The sequence below is a fragment of the Gymnoscopelus microlampas genome, assembly GCF_963454915.1.
Source record: "Gymnoscopelus microlampas genome assembly, chromosome: 17".
NCBI lineage: Eukaryota > Metazoa > Chordata > Actinopteri > Myctophiformes > Myctophidae > Gymnoscopelus > Gymnoscopelus microlampas.
Window position 1 is genome coordinate 37,738,639 of NC_139954.1, and position 20,384 is coordinate 37,759,022.

Here is a 20,384-nt window from a genome sequence, read left to right on the forward strand (position 1 = left end):
CGCTAGACCAATCACGGCCAAATTTCTTGTGTACGCTGCCAGTAGGCCAAAAAGGTTTGAAATATGATGATTTAACTTAAAATGTTATAATAAACAGAAGTCAATCGGGTTGAGAATAGGCTGAAACCTTGCCCAAATTTGGAGTCATACATCATATATTATGTCATAGACGACCAACGTCACAAGGCTTTTAACTTTTTCTCTCCTAATAAAGTTTTTTTTTCTTTTTTTTTTCGTAAAGAGACTTTGGGTACTATGAAAAGCGCTATATAAGTTTGATTATTATTATTATTATTAAGGCTAGCCACATGAGGTCCGAGATCCACATGAAGCCACGCTTCATCCCATGTGGATCCCGAGATCCACGATTAGATTTTTTTTTTGGTTCTTTTTTACTGCCCAAGTCTGTTTTCATTGAACCACTAAGCTGTGTGTGTGTGCAAGAAAACCCCTTATGGATCAACTTCTACATTCACAGATTTAAATGAACCCTCAGGGTTTTAATGTGTGATGCATTTGTTCATCTTATGAGGGCTTTGGATGCACTTGAAGGTGGCTTTTGACTACTTAAATTGTCCCAGCTATACCCTAAAACTCTTTTCTATTGTGGGACAAAGAGAACATATTATGCATTTAGAGCGGTCCACAAACAGTCCTCAAAACGTTTTCAGAAATAACTCGTAAAACTATAAAGTGAAATAGTAGTAAAACACAAAGTATAAACCAAGTAATCTAAACCATTGTTTAAATAAAATGGAAGACACATAAAACTAATTTTATGTGGCAAGTTTTAATTTCTACGTGCCTTTTGGGAAGTTATTAAAACGATGACCAGTGATTGCTTGCCCAAGTTTCTGGAACTGGGTGTTCTGTACACAGTAAAATACTGAATGTTGGCCTGGGCCGTAGCGTGACGGTCTAGGCACCCTAGGCTGCAATGCCAGCCTGACAACGTGTCGCGCGTTCGACCCCCATTCCAGACGTCCTTTGCTGCGTGTCACCCCCCCCCCCATCTCTCTGTAATGTAGTGTAGCATGCTGGACGGCAGAGAACAACAATCCTTTTAGCTTTGGGTTGAGACTGTGAAACAGTCGAGATGACCTTGCTCAAAACTCTGAAAGCACAATTCATCTCCTCACCTTAGTCAAGTACCAAGACAACAACATGTTTTCATACTCATTTATTAATGCATTATTACGTTATGTACAATAATAAGTTATATATACATTTACACTTTGGTTTCAATTAATAATTTGCTTCCTGTGGTGTGTGTGTGTGTGTGTGTGTGTGTGTGTGTGTGTGTGTGTGTGTGTGTGTGTGTGTGTGTGTGTGTGTGTGTGTGTGTGTGTGTTTTCTACAAGTACTATTGTAAGTGCTACTGAGGTAAGTAATTCAGGTCCGCTCAACTGTAATATCATTATAGCGGCAGCATAATATGGCAGACAAAACTTTGCCTGTCTGGAAAAGAGGTTTGAGGTCCATTTGATTGCAATTCAGTCAATTTGCAAAGTTTACCATGAAACTGTCTTCGAAAAAATATTTAACCCATTAAAACCGCAAAAGCATCGGTGTCATTTTAGATTTTAGCGTTGGCTATTAAAAAATAGCACATTTACAAGCTCGCTTGTACATATGCTATTTTTTCATTTAAAAAGAAAATCTTGAAAGTGTGAGAACTACTGATTTAGGAGGCATTTGTAGAATCGGCCTCAGGTCTTAATGGGCTAAACCCACTGTGCAGAGGCACTGTACTAAGCCATTAGCTTCTTGAACTATGTATTGTGAAATTGTGACCGCACTGTGAAGGCAAAAGCAACTGATGGTACAAATACATGCTATAATGACAGCTATTTTAGATGCGCAGCTTAATTCATTTACACTACCGGAGTCCAGCCCCTACTGTATGTGAGCAATGCGAAATATGAACAACAGAACAGGGCGAAAAACGAGGACCAGGCAACAGGTGATGCGTTTGATCCTGTGCAGAACACTGCAGAGACATTATGCTGACAACATATCAGACATCAGATAAACATAAATCAGGTCCCACCCCCTTTCCAAGAAATGGACTCTTGGCTTTGTTTCCTGAAATGTGCAGGTTTTGGAGCTGAAAGCTGTCTCCTGAAGCTTACCAGCCGCATGGCACTGACCAGGGCCCTGTTTTCTAAGCCATCTTGGCTCGGCCAGGGCAGACTTAAGATTGCTGTAGAAAGCAGTGCTTTTTTTGGGAAACTCAACCCAGATCAACAATCATCAACCCCCGATCAACCCTCTCTCCTACACATACTGTAGCTATACTAGCTGTCGTCGCTGTCAGGCAGAAACCTTGTATGTCCAAAACTGTTACTTTTTCAGGAAAATAACCTGTGTTCCAATGGAGCCAATGTAGCTATTATTTAGTCACACGGTTTGTTGATACCTTTCATTGGTAAAATGTGCATAAAACCCGCAGACAGAATTAACCATTTTCACTTTCAAAATAATTCAAAAATAGCGGAAAACGCGCTGTGAGCTTGTAGATAGGCTACCTTGCTACTTCTGCACGACACTCTTGCACTACAAAGTAGGGCATTCATTTACAGAAAAAAAACACAAAAAGCTGAAATATGGAGATGCAAGGTTTCCGCCCCGACAGCAACTCTATACTTTCCCGACATGATGGATGACGCACAGAAATGCATATTGTTCCCATTTGCCTCGTTTATCAGTCCCGTGGCAGGACTTAGGTCCTGTTTTGAGCACGGCCTAGATGACCACAAATCTGGGGCCTGGCTGCTATCGGACGTCGACATCGTGACCGTTGTGCTGTTCGCACCACGACCGGGGCTGCATTCTTCCCCTGCTCTCTCCCTGGCGCAACAGCAGCAAAAAACCCCGGGGGCACGTACAGTTACTCCACCACGGCCTATTTTTTTAATGCCGGGTTTTACAGCTTTTCCACTGGGCTTTCAGCGGTTAAGTGGCCCTAAATGCTTAATTGGGTGCTGGAAATCACAGGCACTTTGCACCCGCTCTGTAAACCACAACACCTCAGCCTATTAGGGGCCCGGAGCAGCCACACGCCAAATAATTAGGGCTGGCGGCAGCACTAGACCGCAGGATTGGGGTAAAGGGGGAACCGGCGGGGTAGAAGAGTTATGAGGGGGGGGTCACAGACTGGGTCACTGGTGGGGAAGTAGTCACAGCAAGACAGTAGGCTTGTGTGTGTGTTGGAAGACAGTAACGCATGTTTAGGATCAATCTGGGTGGGGTGTAGTTGAAGCAAGAAGATGTGGATTATTTCAGACGCCGTATCCCTAAGCAACAGTAGCAGCCCAAAGGTTCAAGTCCAGAGCAGATGAGGGTTTTGCCTTTTAGGCACGTATGCCCATGAGCAAAGGCACCTTGCCATTGCCGCAGTGGAGTCGGGTTAAAATGTCTTATACCCCTACATGCCCTCAAGAGTCCTGCTTTCCTTTAGTTCTGTGATGAAGGCACTGCACAACAAGTGCTCTGTCAAATCTGGTAAGAGATATAAACCGTAAAGGTCTTCAGTGAAGCGTCCAGCGCATAGTTTATCAACCTTTTTAAGTCAATGTGACTCCATAGTGTTGGAGAAAGAAAGTGAAAGAAATTGAAACTTTGGGTGGGGTGGGGTAGGTCTGCTGACATTCTTCATGTGATGGTGGAGGTGGAGATGGTGGCCGTGGGGGGGCTTATTGTATACGTATATATGTGCCGTCGATCTGCTCCTGCATCAGTGTCTCTGGTAAGAAGTCTCTACCCACCGCACCGCTCTCACCTCCAACACAAGCCCCTCACGCGGGTCACACGCTGGCGCAGCGCGGGGACGGACACGGAGAGGGCGCCGAGGACACTAGCTGGCTGTGGATGCTGCCGATCCCGGGCCGTGACATGCCGCCCACCCCGGGGACACCCCCGCCGCCGCCCACCTCGTGGCTGCCCAGCACGTCGGAGCACAGGGACTCCACGGCGTCCAGCCTCTCTATCTGCACCAGGCGCATCAGCAGGTCGGGGATGCTGTAGCCGGCCGTGCTCACACGCTCGAAGAGCTGCAGGCCGTCGCTCATAGCCGCCGATCTCATCGCGCTTCAGGCCAAAGCTCTCGGCCAGGTGGCGCCACGTCTTGACCACGGCCGCCTCGCTGCTGTACGACGAGCTCAACATGCGGCTGGCCTTCTCCAGGCAGTCGAACGGAAGCTCCGTGGGACTCAGGCCTTTGGGGGGGGATGAAGAAGAGGAGGGAGGAAGAGTTAGGGCAGGTGGGTACAGTCGGTGGGAGACAGGCCCCTTATGTTGGAGAATAGAGGGAGATGCTGTAACATGAGAATTGGTCCTACCTTCTGCCACACTGCAGGCTCTGGCGTACAGATCCAGGATCTTTTTCCTCCGACTCTGGAGGATCTGTGTTGGTCAAAAATAACAATTGAAATATGGTAGCCATCTGAAGGTCTATTATATTAGGTACACATGATTTCCTCTGTCTCTCTAAACCAGAGGTTCCTGAACTGTTTCATGCTGAGGACCCTGGATGCAGCCCCCTATATACAGTAGCTTGAGGAACCGAATAGAACAGGACGCAACTTCTCCATTGAACTTGGAATGGATGTGATCGTCATGTTCTATTCACTATTACTTTGAATGGTGTGCTCGTTCTTGATTGTGAAATGGCTTAAAAATAATCTACAAGCTCAGAGTGAGCTTGTAGATTGGCTATTTTTGCTACTAAAAAAGAATGTTTTCAGTAACCTGAAAATGTTTTATTGTCAAAAGTTTTGACAATAACATGTCCAAAATAGAGAGGCCAGGTTTAAAGTGGTTAAAACTGGCACGGTAATCTTATTACATTTTATTATTGCATTTTCTTTTTATCGCTTTCCATCACCTTTGAAAGCCTTTAGTGCTTTAACCACTATATCTAATAAAATAAAAGACCTCTGTCTCCGACTCACCCCTGTGGTCTTGTTGTTGTTGGTTGTTGAGAGCGTTGGCGTTGCTAATGTGGTTGGCGCTGGTGAACTGGTTGCCGTTGCCCACATGGTTAACGCTGTGGTTAGAGATGTTGTTGGCTGAGCTCGCCGTGGTCCCGTTGGGCGTGCGGTCACGGGCCAGGAGCCCAGGGAGAGCAGGCAGAGGTCGGGCTTGTTGCCCATGTTGAGGAGACACAGGTTGGGGTTGTTGGGCTCGCCCGTGCCCTGCTTGTCCGAGGCCGCCTCCTCATCGCTGTCGATACTGCGGCTCAGCAGCTGCTCATTCTCTGACGACGCGTCGTTCTCACTGTGACACACACACACACACACACACACACACTTGAATTACTATCTTGTGTCCACATATCAGAATAGTGGAGGTCCACGCTATATGCAACCATCAACATCTTCCATGCTTTTATCCTGGTGATTTTTCAGTGTAGAGATTTGATGTTGACCTAGTACAGAGCTCTGGGGAACCCAAACAACTAAGTATAATATAGGTTTAAAGGGATAGTTCACCCCCAAAATGACTTTTTTTCTATCGATTAGTCACCCCATGGAGACTTGAATTCATGGATATTTTTTAGTTTTTGTCGCATTTCTAAGCCAATAATTTGATGACCGGCGGCGGTTCCGGTAGGAGACACAAAGAGTCTCCTTTGTGTCTCCTACCAGAACCGCTGTCAACCCGGTCCGCTGGTCATCAAATTATTGGCTTAGGAATGCGACAAAAACAAAAAAATATCCATGAATTCAAGTCTCCATGGGGTGACTAATCGATAGGAAAAAAAAATAATTGGGGTGAACTATCCCTTGAAGTGGTTAAGTAACTGTGTAAGCGGGATAATGAACAGCAAGGTGGTCATTATTGAGAAATACACCCCTTCACAAACAACTATGTGGCGCCTGGCCTTGTGATGCAGGTCTGATGAGCGGTTAGGCCAAACCGTTGACAAGGTGCTGTTCAGCTTCAGCCCTCGCTGGCAGGACATCAGAATAGTGGAGGTCCGCCACTTCATCTTGCAGCTCACACAACACGTGCAACCACCGACATCTTCCATGCCTTTTGGCCTAACTCCTTATCACACCTGCCACCACAAGGCCTTGCGCCACGTACTAGGCTACACACTGATCGGCATCTCTACAACATACATTTGCCATAATTACACTGCCATGGAATTCTCGGTAGCGTTAGCACATTGCAAAGATAAAGTACATGTAATAGATGATGAACAGCGAGGCGATCATTATTGAGAAACAAACCCTGATGGAGTGAGCAGGATTCTGAATCACCCTGACAGGGTTTATTTCTCAATAATGTTTTAAGTACCGGTTATTACACGGCTACTTAAAACTTACACTTAAACCCTTTATACTTTGACAGGGGTCCCACAGGCTGTACTAGGTAGTGTCACATTGCGATGCCTTGAGAGCTTGTGGACCTGCTATTTAACCCTAATGTTCGCCCCCCAGAATAGAGACGCTAGGGTTTATGTGGTTCATAAAGAAATCAATATTTTGATACAAAGTATAACAACAACAATTATTCTATTAATTCAAAGAAATTAGTCTATATTAGATGTTACAGTTGCCAGGTGTTGCAAGTGAGCTAATTGCAAACGGTCTGTTATTGAGCACCACAGTAATGCAATAATGCCGTGATTGGCCAATCAGCGTCGAGCTTTCAACGAAGCTGTGTAATAATCAAAATGTGCCAAATATTGAGTGGTTTCAGGGTTTAAGGTAAGCTAAATCGTTAATGATCAGCTTCAACCTGCTGATGGCTGCTGCTCAGATAGTCATGATGAGTGCTCGGGGGGAGCTGTTATAGGGCTTAAAGTATCTTGCTCAGAGACACGTATGCTGGGCGGGCTGGGAACCAGAGACCTTCTGATTCCCAGACGGCCTCCCTCTCTTGACCTCTCTTCATCTTCTGATTTCTCTCTTGTTTGATTCTCCCTTAAGCACCTTGTCAACCGTACGCAAGTACGCTCACACAATTCCTTTGTTTCACAGGCCCTGTTTCTCTCTCCGTCTCTCTCTCTCTCTCTCTCTCTTTCTCTCACACACACAGACACGCACGCACACAAACACACACCAAATGCACACAATGGCATTGTTTCCCAGACATCCAACACCTACCCTGGCAGCTGATGCAGTGAGTTAGCACACCCTTTGGCATGCATCTATCCACACTGTTTACTGCCATAGACGCTAAGGGGCTTCTCACATTGTGTGTATCTCATCTTTTTCTAATTTATACGCGCACACACACACACACACACACACACACACACACACCCTCCTCCCTATATTGAAACAACATATCAATGTACGCTACAGGCACTGTACTATATTTGAGTACAAAGGCTCATAGTGCTCATTGTTAATTTTACTGTGAGAGTGTAAAGATGGACCCAAATGGACCCGTGAGAGTCTTTCAGAGTTAAGTTAACGCTGAGGATTTTACGGCGTGCCCCTGCGTGCACGTCTGCGTGTTCGGTACTATAGGCGTATCATCTATTTCATATTCTTCACTTCACTACCCTGACGTTATCCACTGGACCCAATAAAGCTGCATTGTCTTTGAGAGAGAGTTGGGAGAGAGAGACTGACAGAGAGATGTAGAGAGAGAGACTGACACAGAGCGAAATGGAGGGAGAGAGATGGAGAGAAAGAGAGACAGAGACAGATGTACAGAGAGAGAGAGACACACACACACACACACACACACACACACACACACACACACACACACACACACACACACACACACACACACACACACACACAGACAGATGTAGAGCAGTGGTTCTCAAACTTTTTCATGTCAAGGACCCACACATTGATCAGTATTAGGCTGCTGACACCCAACTGAACAGATTTGTGCCAGGGGACTCCAGTAACAGTTGTGTTAAAAACTGTTTTTTTGTAACTTGTAGATTGGATGTGTTTTGAATAAAATAGGGTTAAAGTGGTTTAACTGATTTTGATGCTATATTAACAACTTTGGCTGGGGACCCCTTGGAACCTCCTCAAGGGCCCCACTTTGAGAACCACTAGAGAGAGACAGCGATGGAGAGGGAGACAGGGAGAGCTGAATGAAGGGAATAGTTTGTTACTGAGTGAAACTGTCATTCTTTGTTATCTAGTGGGACGTGTTTTCACCTGGTGGTGGTTTGGCTACGCTGAATCCCCCCCCCCCCCCGCCTTCTCTCTGTGTGTGTGTGTCTCTCTCTCTTTCTCTCTCTCTCTCGCTCTCTCTCTCTCTCTCTGTGTTTTCGAGGCTGCAGGGCTCATCTATGCTACCTCACCCCCTCCAAAGCCACATAATGAGTCTGTGCTTCATAAAAAAAAAACTCCTAGAGTGAACTTGCTTTTTCCATGCCTTGCCCACACTGAGGACACACACACACACACACACACACACACACACACACACACACACACACACACACACACACACACACAATAAATACCAATAAAAGGGCCAGCAGCAATGAACCTACTACTGCAGTGACTTGTTCTGTGGTGGCTTGATTTCGGGCAGATCCCAAAGAATCTGATAAAAGACTCTCTCTGTCTTTTGGGGCCTCTGACAGCGCACGCACGCACGCACGCACGCACGCACGCGCGCACACAAATACATTTACATCCACAGATCCCCACACATACTTTAAATGCACACAAATGTAAATTGCACACACACACACACACACACACACACACGCGCGCGCGCACACGCACACACAGACCTAAACCCTCTTATCTTGTCAACTTGCAACTTACACTGGTATTTTAATTAGGATACACAAAAGCGATAGTGTACTCGTGCTGACATTTTGATTTTAAATTGCAGAGGATCATGACAGTAAAATTCCTCAGCGTTAATTTTAGTCTGAGTGTAAGGAAAAGAAAGAAAAAAACATTAGACTCTGAGTTAAATGAACACTGAGGATATTACTGTCTATCATACAGAGATTCAGGCGACAGTTTGGAGAGGTGGAGAAACATACGTATTTGCTCAATTTAACAGGGAAACACCTTCCTCGTGTTTAGTTCTGACGCCTATTAATATCACAACCTCAGTGTCTCAGTAGTCTCAAGGCATGAAACCCCTTCTTAGCCTGGTTCTAGTATGGTTCTTCCACTAGCCTGGTTCTTCCACTACTAGCCTGGTTATAGCCTGGATCCTCTGTAAAAGAGTGTACAGATGTGTCCATTTGTACCCCATGTTATTAATCTCTGTGGATTCACCAGGTGAAATCAATGAGATATCACAGCTTTTGTGTAGATTCACCCAGTCTATTTGTTGAGAGACAAGCTCTGTGCATAACTGTAGTCTTGGGTTCCCGAAGGTGGCGAAGTTACGGGAAACTGAACCGGAAATGGGTATTCCGGTTCAGTTTCCCATAACTTCACTTGACTGGCGCAGGAGCAGATGTGTTTCTGGTTTAAATCTGTTGTCACGCTAATTCAAGCAAAGCTATGGGAAACTGAACTGGAACCAGGAATGGGTATGCCACCTTCGGGAAACCCAGGACTACAGTTATACACAGAGCCTATTGCATTGATTTGTCAAAAAAACAAAAACACCATGCACGGTACTCTGCCAATGTCAACCTAAACATACAATATTTGCATAAGAGTATGCTCTTATACAAAGTAAAGCACTTTAATTAAAATAACATTTTGAGTTTTGAGCCATGGTTTTATATCAGTTATGTTATTCAACTGAAAAAGGCGTTGAAAAGAAACATGTTGAAACGTCATTTTTGTCATACTGTAGGACACGGTTGTTTGAGTATAAACTAGCAGTCATTTATTCATTCAAATATTTACAAATAGTAAGTAAAGTGCCCCCTGTCTTTGTCAGAAGGGAGTGCAGTGTGGTGATTTAGTCAAAGTCTCTCACCTTTTCACTGTCTTCTGAGGAGGGGCTTTGAGTTTGTCAAACTCGTCTTTCTCCGCGTAGATCACCACATTGTCTGTGAGAGAAGGCAAGAGAGAGGCAGAGACAGACAGGGTTATAAATATTGTTTCTCACAGATCCAGAAGAGAAAAAAAGGAGGGGAAAAACACAGTAATCCAAGAGCATTTTCCAAACATACTGCAGATCACATTGGATTTGTATGTGAAGTCTTGAATAGAGGCGTTGGAGCTGGAATGCAGCAGAAAATAATTACACTGACTATTTGGTGAAAAAGCACTTACATCATGGGGATAGACAGAGTAATGAGTGAACACCTAAGTGGAACAAAGTCTGTGTGTCTGTGTGTGTGTGTGTGTGTGTGTGTGTGTGTGTGTGTGTGTGTGTGTGTGTGTGTGTGTGTGTGTGTGTGTGTGTGTGTGTGTGTGTGTGTGTGTGTGTGTGTGTGTGTGTGTGTGTGTGTGTGTGTGTGTGTGTGTGTGTGTGTGTGTGAGAGAGAGCGCGCGCACGTGTGCGTATGCGTGCGTGTGCGTTGGCATTTTGGATGACTGGAGTATTTGTGGGAGACAGGCCCATTGCTCCAAGCCCAACCGGAGCTAACTGTCACTCACAAAGACACCAAGTTAATTAGGCCTTGAGATGAAAGACAGACGCTTGATTTGACAAGCGTGCGCGTACACACACACATAAAAGGACACATACAGTACCTACGTGCTCACAACTGTATCAACACATTTAACCAAATAATAATGAAAGAAACCACACCAAAACATTACATCAATTCTCCAATTACATTAAAACTGCTTAATTAGTGTTGTAACTATGTAAGTCTTTAGTTATGTATATGGTATGCTGGGTGTTTGTGGTTAAAGATAATTGTGTGTGTGCGTGCGTGTGTGTGTGTGTGTGTGTGTGTGTGTGTGTGTGTGTGTGTGTGTGTGTGTGTGTGTGTGTGTGTGTGTGTTCGTGCACGAGCAGGCGTGCACACGTGTGCTTATACAATCACATAATATTCAAGCAGTAAGTCAGTCTGGGAGCTAAATTAAACAGGACAAATGTTGCCTAGAGCTATATGTATGGCCGCAGCATTCTAAGTTTAACATTTCTTCATGCTGCACTCATCCTCACCGCACAGTTGGAATGCACACCACAGGACCTGTCTGCCTCCCCCACCCACACACACACACACACACATACATATGTATAACACACATACATTATGTATACACACAGTACGTGTGCATGTAGACACGTCTTACTCACGAAACAACAAGGTACAAAGCATTCATAACTACATATCGAGATGGGGAAAAAAATAAACTGTGTTCGCCTCGCGATGCGCCGCGTTGTGAGCTTGTAGATCTGCTATTTTTGCTGATTATGTGCGACACACACAGATTTATCTTCACGTTAGTTTGATGAATCGGAATCTCGATCAACTTCATTGACACATTACAGCAGGGGTCTTCAACGTTTTCAGGCCAAGGACCCCCTAGCTGAGAGAGAGATGAAGCAGGGACCCCCTCTATATTGTATAAAATTGTGTTTCAGATCAACTTTTGCTGCTTTTTTCCCTCTACACCTATAACTCTTTGCCAAAAATAGCCGATCTACAAGCTCACAACGCCTCGCGCTGAGCTTGTAGATCGGCTATTTTTGGCTAAAGTTCTCCTCAGAAAAGGGATGCTAGGGTTCAAGTGGTTAATGTAAAAATAAAACAATCATATCACTCAAAGATTTGGCGGACCCCCTGTAGTAACTCTGAGGACCCCCTAGGGGTCCCGGACCCCCTGTTGAAGACCCCTGCATTACAGGTTTACAGATGTGAACAAGTGGGTTCAATTCTTTTTGTATCGCCTTTCATCATTTGTAGTTTTGGTGAGAATGGAGGAGGATAGAGATCAAGGAAGAGCAAGGAGAAAAAATACTGGATAGAAATAGCTCAAATAATCAAAGAGATGTATACATATACACATAGCATGTAGAAGCAGGTATGTAGGCTGTACAAAGAACACAGCATAGAGTTTATTGAGTTATTTGTTCTCTTATCTATTTCTATTCCCATTCTTGACTGACTGACTTTTTTTTTGTTATCTAGTTTTATCCACACTGTTGCTTGGAGTATAATAATTCTACCGCCTAGAACATTGCTACCAGCTCTATTTTACACCTCAAACACCTCAAACTTGGGAAAAACTAGCGAGCCAGCCTATAGAATTTGTGGTTCTGTAAACTCAGGAGATCATCTCAGTGATACGTGTTAAAGTGAATGTGTGGCTGAATTGTATTGATCTGTCTAATGCCTGTCTAATGCCTTTATTCACTTATGCCCTAGATTTCGTCCTACGATGCATAATAAAAAAGATTAATTTATATGCTTTAATCTGTATGCTCACGTCACATGTGAGCTTGTATATTATCGGCTATTCCTGGCATTTAAAAATATATAAACAAATAAAGATAGAGAAAGTCCTGTGTGTTCCTCAGGACTTTCTGGCCAAAGAGATTCTGATCTCATTGACTACCTTTTTAACGGATAATTGCAAAAGAATAAAGAGTCAAAACCCTACTGCTGCAGGATTCAGACAGATTCCATGGCAGGTTAGGACGGTTATGAATTATTCATATTGTTGATATTTATTCATGTCTCTCAGCTGACTGTTCAGGAATGAGTGGTGTCATTGCGGTCAGTGAAATATGCAGTAAGAATACGTTGGTTTTGGAGGAAAGTTGGATTCTATCTAAGCATTGTGATTTGCGAATACAAGTATTCTATATATCCCTGTGAATGAAAAGTGCAATACAAATGTATTATTATTATTATCTATTCTGCCTAACCTTACACACATGGTCCATCACTTTCAGTGTTGAATGAACACACTGGATTTTACTTTGTGTGTGTGTGTGTGTGTGTGTGTGTTTGTTTGTGTGTGCGTGCGTGCGTGTGTGCGTGTGTGTGTGTGTGTGTTTTGTTTTCTATCTCACCAGGGACATCTTTCTTGTCCTCTTGTTTGTTGGTCTGAGCTTCTACTGCTTTCACCACCTGTCCAGAGCAGCATGCTGCACACACATACACACACATCATAAGATACAGTAAATTGTGGACGTTTGTACGTGTTTCCAGGTGTCTGTTTAATTGTTATAAGATGTGTGTGTGTGTGTGCGTGTGCGTGTGCGTGTGTGTGTGTGTGTGTGTGTGTGTGTGTGTGTGTGTGTGTGTGTGTGTGTGTGTGTGTGTGTGTGTGTGTGTGTGGCTCACCCTGCCCGCTGGGCTTGGCCTTCAGAATGTAAAACATGATGATGAGCACGATGGCGATGGCCATGATGAAGATGGTTGACATGGCGATGATGAGAGCGGTGGCCAGATGACCCTGCCCAGTGGCATCTGTAGCATGGAGATAATGTGTTTTAGGAGAGTTCTTATTTGTGTGTGTGCGTGTGCTCCAGTGGTTCCCAACATTTTCCAGTTCAGGGCCCACTTGGAAAATCTCGAAAGCGTTGGCAGCCCACCCATCTGACCAGCTCATAGTGCTATGAGTTTGTAGATATTTTTATTGTGAAAATTTGTGCAAATCTTTGAATGTGTATCATTTCTTTGTAACTCAAATTTTTGCTTCTGGGGATTCTACAAATGTCTTCTTTTCTACCTTTTCCATGTCAAGGACATTTGGCCGTGGAAAATATTGTTGTTCCAGGGACCCCCAAGAAGCAAAGATTTGAGTTAAAGATGTGCAAAAAATGGCTTCTTTGTAGATTCATTCACATACAAAAGTCATACACCTGTGGCAAAACGTAACAATAGAAACAATGTAGGCTACTGCAACTATTGTTTTAATCATCCATTTACAGTAGCACACAATGTCATTTCATTGTCGCTTATTGTAGGCTAATACGGTACGAAGCTGCTGGAACATGTCATCTACTGGTAGAACAGCATTTTTAATAGCAATTATAATTACTGGGTTTGTCGGGTTCAATAATACCCAACTTGTCTGGGTATATAATGGTCTCTCTGGTCTCTCTCCTTTTGGTTATGAACCGGGTTGTTTCTGTAATATCTCAGAACCAATGGGATCTCTCAATGTCCATTAGGATTTGGGTCTGTCGTTTTGGGCAGATGAAGACCCCTTGTGTGTGTGAGTGTGTGTGTGTGTGTGTGTGTGTGCGTGTGCGTGCGTGTGCGTGCGCGTGCGCGTGCGCGTGCGTGTGCACAAACTGCACATACCTTTATGTAGATGGGGGAATACAGTGGTGCTACCGGGGTCACTGACAGGTTTCCCCGAAACCACGGGGATGGTGCGCATGCCTGTAACACAGGAGCACAAACACACACACACACACACACACACACACACACACACGTCAATAAACACACAAGTCAATACTTTAAAAACCATGAATGTCTTTAACAAGAAAAACAAATAAATACACTTTTTTAATCTTTTTTTTTAATTGTCTCAGTGGTATGAGAGCACAAAGGGAACAACCCTCCCAAAGTTGAATTCACTGGGTTCCCGGTGGTCGGAGGTCGGTTGTCGTAAACGTCCCCTCAGCCACTTCGGCTCCCACCAGAGTAAATAAGCAGCAGAGTTTTTGTGGGAAGTTTGGGAATTTTCGGGCCTGGGTGGGGTGGGGACGGGGGGACGGGGGGGGCAGGGGGGTATAGCCTGGTGCATGAGGCAACCCCATCAAAATGTCCTCCTTGTTCCCCCTTTCACTTTAAAGCGCTTCCAACCCCAACACCCCCTCCCGCACTGCGTTTGTTGATCAACTGCCGTTCCTCTTCTGGTCCCTAATGGAGCTGTAAACTGCTGGCAGCCCATAAATCAGCTGCTTTAATCAGTCTATTATTTCACCCGGGTTGATATAGACCTCTCTGGCATGCTGCGTGCTGCTTCCCATGGCCTCAACGCTCTCACTCAAAGACATGCATGCATTCCCAAACACACACACACACACACACACACACACACACACACACACACACACACACACACACACACACACACACACACACACACATCCCAGCTCCCTGTGGTTGCAGACCTCAGTACTTGGGGTGTTTGTTTACTCTCTCTGGTTAGGGATATAAGCCTGATCTAGATTTCTGTTTAGTCGAGCACTTTTCCACATCTTAATCACGTCTCGCTCGCAGGCAGGCTCTCGCACCACAAACACATGCAGGCAGGCAGCCCCCCAACCCGGGGTCCTAGAGCTGATGGTTCCACTGCCTCGGTTTTTTTCCAAATCTAAACAGTCCAAACAAAGTGACAGGAAGTGGACTGCAGCTCAGCGGAGGCCAAGAAAAGAACACACAACAAAAACATTTGCAGTCTGCAGAAAACTTAATGAGGTGTCTGGGTCTTGATAACTTTGTAAACAAGTCAAACCCTAACCCTTTTGTCTAATTTTGTTTTATTCTGTGGTGAGCTAAAATATGACGTTCTCCGCACCGTAGGGAGTAAAACTAGCGGAACGCTGTATAAATAAAGCAATGAAGTATAAGTGAAATTTGAAGGTGCAAAGCTTAAAAAGTCAGCGGGTGCAGCGGGTATGCAACAAGCAGTAAGCAAGCACTACCTGAGGTGTGTGAGATCGCGGATCGGATCCTGTGTGCCCAAAAGAAGCAACTAGGCCACATGAGCACTTTAAACCTATATCCATATCTACAAGCTCACAATGCGTCGCATTGTGAGCTTGTAGATCTGCTATTTTCAAAACCTATTTTTTTATGTGTGAAAATTTTGGATTTAAAAAAATAACATTTTAACAATACAAATCTTGTGTGGCGGTCCCTGGCCACAAAATATGTTTCTGATGGAGGTCCGCGGACAAATACTACTGCTACCCGCAACAATGTTTACAAGCAACTTTCACAGAAAAACAAGCCCAAAGTCACTTATAATAAGCATACATGGCAACACTGTCGGGTATGGAAGTCCATAGGTCCAAAAATTAAATAATAAATATCACAATGAAATAAATAATACACACAATGATATAAATACAAAATACAATTAAATAAATAAAAAATACAATGAAATAAATACATTTATTTATTTATTGTGTATTTTTTTTTATATCATTGAGTTTTCTATTTATTTCTTTGTGGTTCTTATTTATTTCATTGTAACTTTTAATGTCAACCTATATATATTACATGATGCCACTTTTAGCTATTTAATCAAGTCCATAGGTCCAAAAATTAAAAAATAAATATCGCAATGAAATTAATAAAATCCACAATGAATTAGATAAAAAACACAATGATATAAATAAAAATACAATGAAATAAATAAAAAATACAATTAAATACATAAATGTATTTATTTATTGTGTAATGTTTTCTATTTTATTGCGTTTTATATTTATTTCATTGTGACTTTTAATTTCAACCTATATATATTACATGTTGCCACTTTTAGCTATTTCATAAGGTACATTGGTCCAAAAATGTTATAACAAATACCACAATGAAATATATAAAAAACGTAATGATATAAATAAAAAATGCAAATAAATAAATAAATACATGTATTTATTTTCTAGTGTTTTTCATTTAATTGTGCTTTTTATTTATTTATTTTGTTATTTATTTAATGGTTCTTTTATTTCATGCTGTCTTTTCAAAAGAATGGCTCCCATTTACAGGATAATGGTTTGACATCGCCGTCTGTCAATCAACAGGAACGGGGCGGGACCATGGGGCGGGACCTATTTGCTGATTGGGTAATCCCTGGCTCTGGATTACTTTGGTCTGTCTGTAAACATAGGAGACTGAAACCAGCTCCGCCATTTTTAAATCCCACTGAATATCACTAGTGTTTTTATCTGTAGGTAAAGTAGGCCTATTATAATCGATTTTGAAGTAAAAGTTATGGCATATTTGAATGAGAATGACTTGAGGGATGTGATGTTTACTTTAGATTAGATAGTTGTTGTTTTTTTCGCGGACCCCCCCGCGGACCCCCCCGCGATTTCCTCCCTCACAAAAATGATAGCCTACTTACTTGTTAATGTTTTTTTTTCTTCACACATTGGGTAAATAGATCAGAGAGAGAGAGAGAGAGAGAGAGAGAGAGAGAGAGAGAGAGAAGTTGCCACAATAAGGTGTCAACGAGGTGGTCAGCAGTGTAAATGGCTCTTACAATTTAAATAAGGCTACAATGACCAGTTACAGATACACTTCATCCACCTGAAAGGTGCGAATAGTTGCTACTGTACTTTTTGGGAGGGATGTTCAGCAATAAAAATGACCAAAAAAATGACAGTATCAGTATGCTCAGGTTTAAAAACGTGACAGTGCTTACAGACAAATGATATGCTTGGCTTGATTAATAAGCTAAATTGAAAAAAGAAAGAAAAAAACAGATTACAGGACAACAATATCAGATATCCCCATCATGCAAGAATAAAGACAGTAAACTCAAATAGCATTCAATGTGGTTAATGAAAAAAATATGTAATCAGTTACTTCAACTTGATTATATGCAAGTATAAAGACCGTAAAACTATATATACATTGGGGGTGGTTAATAATGAATAATACAAATTAATATTTGATGGGGCGCTGGGTCCACGGAAGTTTACAAAATTGTGGAGGGGGTCCTTTGGTCCTAAAAGGATGGGGACCCCTGAGATAGAGAATGCCAGTGTTAAACATTACTTACAGCGGCCCTGAAGGTTAAATCTGTACTCCAGGTTGAACACCTGTATATCGGTATCAGAGAATGAACATTTTTAATTGAATGTTCAATAAGGAGGTTCAAGCATGTTTGTTTTTATTTTATTTTATTTTTTCCCCAGTGTTTTTTCCATACGCATAATTAGAGGGTATCCAACAACATAATTATGATTTGTTTTGTTTTCATTTCATTTAATTGTATTATTTGAATATTGTGTTATATATACATCGTGGGTTTTCCTTTCCTTTAATGCCTATGCGAACCCGGGGGTCTGGTGAAGGGGGTAAGAAGCGGCCTGGGATGTTTTACAATCACATGACCACCAGATCAGAGGAAGAGAATGTCCCTATTTCTAGCAGGCAAAGTGCCTCCCTGATTGGCACAGCATCGATGGTTGGATTGGGGTAAGTCCCTGCGACATACTAGCGTCATGTCCAGGGGATGTGCTTGTACATCAAGCTGCCTTACGCTAAGGAAACAGGCTCCTGCCCTATGGGCCTCAGGGCTCGGCAAGGCTTGCTTATAAGCATGGTATCTCAGATCTGGTTCAGAACCTGTATGGAACTGTCTCTGAAATCTTACAATTTGGGACTATACACAGTTGGATAATGTTGATCTTGTGGTCTTCACAGCCAATGGTCACCACACAAATCATGCCATAGCCAGTCAGTTTGTGCAGAATCTAGCAGATATCCTCTTCACTGGAGGAGCCACTCCTGGTACTGTGGTCATATCACTAAAACTACCCCCGTCCTCGTACCTCGAAGCGGGGAAACTTTGTCTAGCTGATAAGAGAGATTGAGCATTATACAGGCCCCAATAAGATGTCTATATACCAGCTCTAAAACAAGTACCAAGAACTGATGCTATCCAAGATGCCATGTTTCAAGAGCACAGAAGGAGGACACTGCTTGGCTCTGTCAGCTCCACTCTTCCCCTGGGCTGGTTGGCCTATAATGTTGTGCAAGATCACAATGGTGATGAAGCTGAAAACAATAAGTGTCTTTGTCCGCTGCTTGACTTGCCCCCTGCCCATCCTGATACAGTGCTCAGTACCACTGCCTACTTAAGATACATCACTCAGCATGAGCTACAGTCATATAACGTTTGACATGCAGCTGTATGGTCGCTTGCCTGATCTAGTGAAGTGATCTACAGCGATGGTCATCAGTGGTGCTCAGACCTGGGATGATGCACACTCTAATGTCTTTTGTCGGCTTAACCCGATAACAGATTGATTCAACAGCTGTGGAAGTGGAGGAGCTAGTAGGTGTGTCATTTGGAGTCCATCTTTAATGGAAAGGCCTGGCCCAAGGCTGTGCCTTCTGCATGGTAGTGTCTGTTCTTCTTCAAGACTTCTTAGAGGAGGGAGAAAAGACTCATGAGTAGATAATGGTATTCCTGGAGAAAGCGAGAGAGCACCCCACAGGCTATACCTAGGGTGGATTGCCTCATCAGGGGAGCAAGAAAAGAATGGAGCTCTCTGCCCTCTTTGACTACGAACTCGGCCCGGTCCCTTCAAAATCAGCTTTATTGTCACATCACAGGTTTACAGAAGTAAAAAAGTAGGTGAATTTGTTTGTGTGCATAGTTCCCATCATATTATTTCCATAGAAAAAAAGAAAGGGAACAAAAAGAAGGGGGTGGGGTGCAAGGGGGAACGGAGATCAATCAAGTAAACAAATTATCTACATATTTACACATACCTATATCACGTACCTGAGATAAGATATAATGTCATGTAAGCAGAGAAACAGTTCACACAAATTCCCACTGCAAATGAAAGAGGTGCCTCTTTTTCCATTGTACAGATTGTCTATCAGTGATATATATTAATGTATTTGGCTGTTTGCTTGCTTACAACAATATCTCTTCCTATGACATAGCTGTCCTGTGGTTGCAAAACAAACCACACTAGACCCCAGGGTTCTCACAGACATTACTAATTTACCCTCAGAAAAGAAAACAATTATGTATAACAAAACATTTTAAAACATAAGATAAAGACAAAAACAAACCATATATATCTGGATACCCTCTGAACCGGCTTATTTTTTTTGGTTACCAACTTTGTATTTTTTTTTTTTTTAAAGCTTTTCAGAGGGGAGAGACATTACATCACATTACTATGTATGGACAAACAGTTCACACAACATCACACACTAGCATAAAAAAGCATATATTTTCAGTACATAGATCAGTCAGTGATCATTAATGTACTCTATAGTTTGCCTGCTAGAAATAGGGACATTCTCGTCCTCTGATCTGGTGGTCATGTGATTGTAAAACATCCCAGGCCGCTTCTTACCCCCTTCTCCAGACCCCGGGTTCGCATAGGCATGAAAGGAAAGGAAAACCCACGATGTATATATAACACAATATTTAAATAATACAATTAAATGAAATGAAAACCAAAACAAATCATAATTATGTTGTTGGATACCCTCTAATTCTGCTTATGGAAAAAAAAACTGGGGAAAAAAGAAAATAAAGTAAAAACAAACATGCTTGAACCTCCTTATTGAACATTCAATTAAAAATGTTCATTCTCTGATACCGATATACAGGTGTTCAACCTGGAGTACAGATTTAACCTTCAGGGCCCCTGTAAGTAATGTTTAACACTGGCATTCTCTATCTCAGGGGTCCCCATCCTTTTAGGACCAAAGGACCCCCTCCACAATTTTGTAAACTTCCGCGGACCCAGCGCCCCATCAAATATTAATTCGTATTATTCATTATTAACCACCCCCAATGTATATATAGTTTTACGGTCTTTATACTTGCATACTTTAT

General features: G+C 42.9%; 1 protein-coding gene across 1 annotated transcript in view; it reads right to left on the reverse strand.

Annotated features, from left to right (window-relative positions):
• Positions 1 to 1,165: 1,165 nt before the first annotated feature.
• Positions 1,166 to 20,384, reverse strand: part of edar (ectodysplasin A receptor) — a 61,901-nt gene continuing 42,682 nt past the window's right edge. Inside the window, 10 exon segments of the mRNA XM_084084001.1 lie at positions 1,166 to 4,070; positions 4,072 to 4,217; positions 4,341 to 4,404; positions 4,953 to 4,973; positions 4,975 to 5,114; positions 5,117 to 5,277; positions 9,889 to 9,961; positions 12,889 to 12,963; positions 13,163 to 13,288; positions 14,129 to 14,209. Of these exon segments, the coding sequence (XP_083940127.1) occupies positions 3,807 to 4,070; positions 4,072 to 4,217; positions 4,341 to 4,404; positions 4,953 to 4,973; positions 4,975 to 5,114; positions 5,117 to 5,277; positions 9,889 to 9,961; positions 12,889 to 12,963; positions 13,163 to 13,288; positions 14,129 to 14,209 (1,151 nt within the window). The 3' untranslated portion in view covers positions 1,166 to 3,806.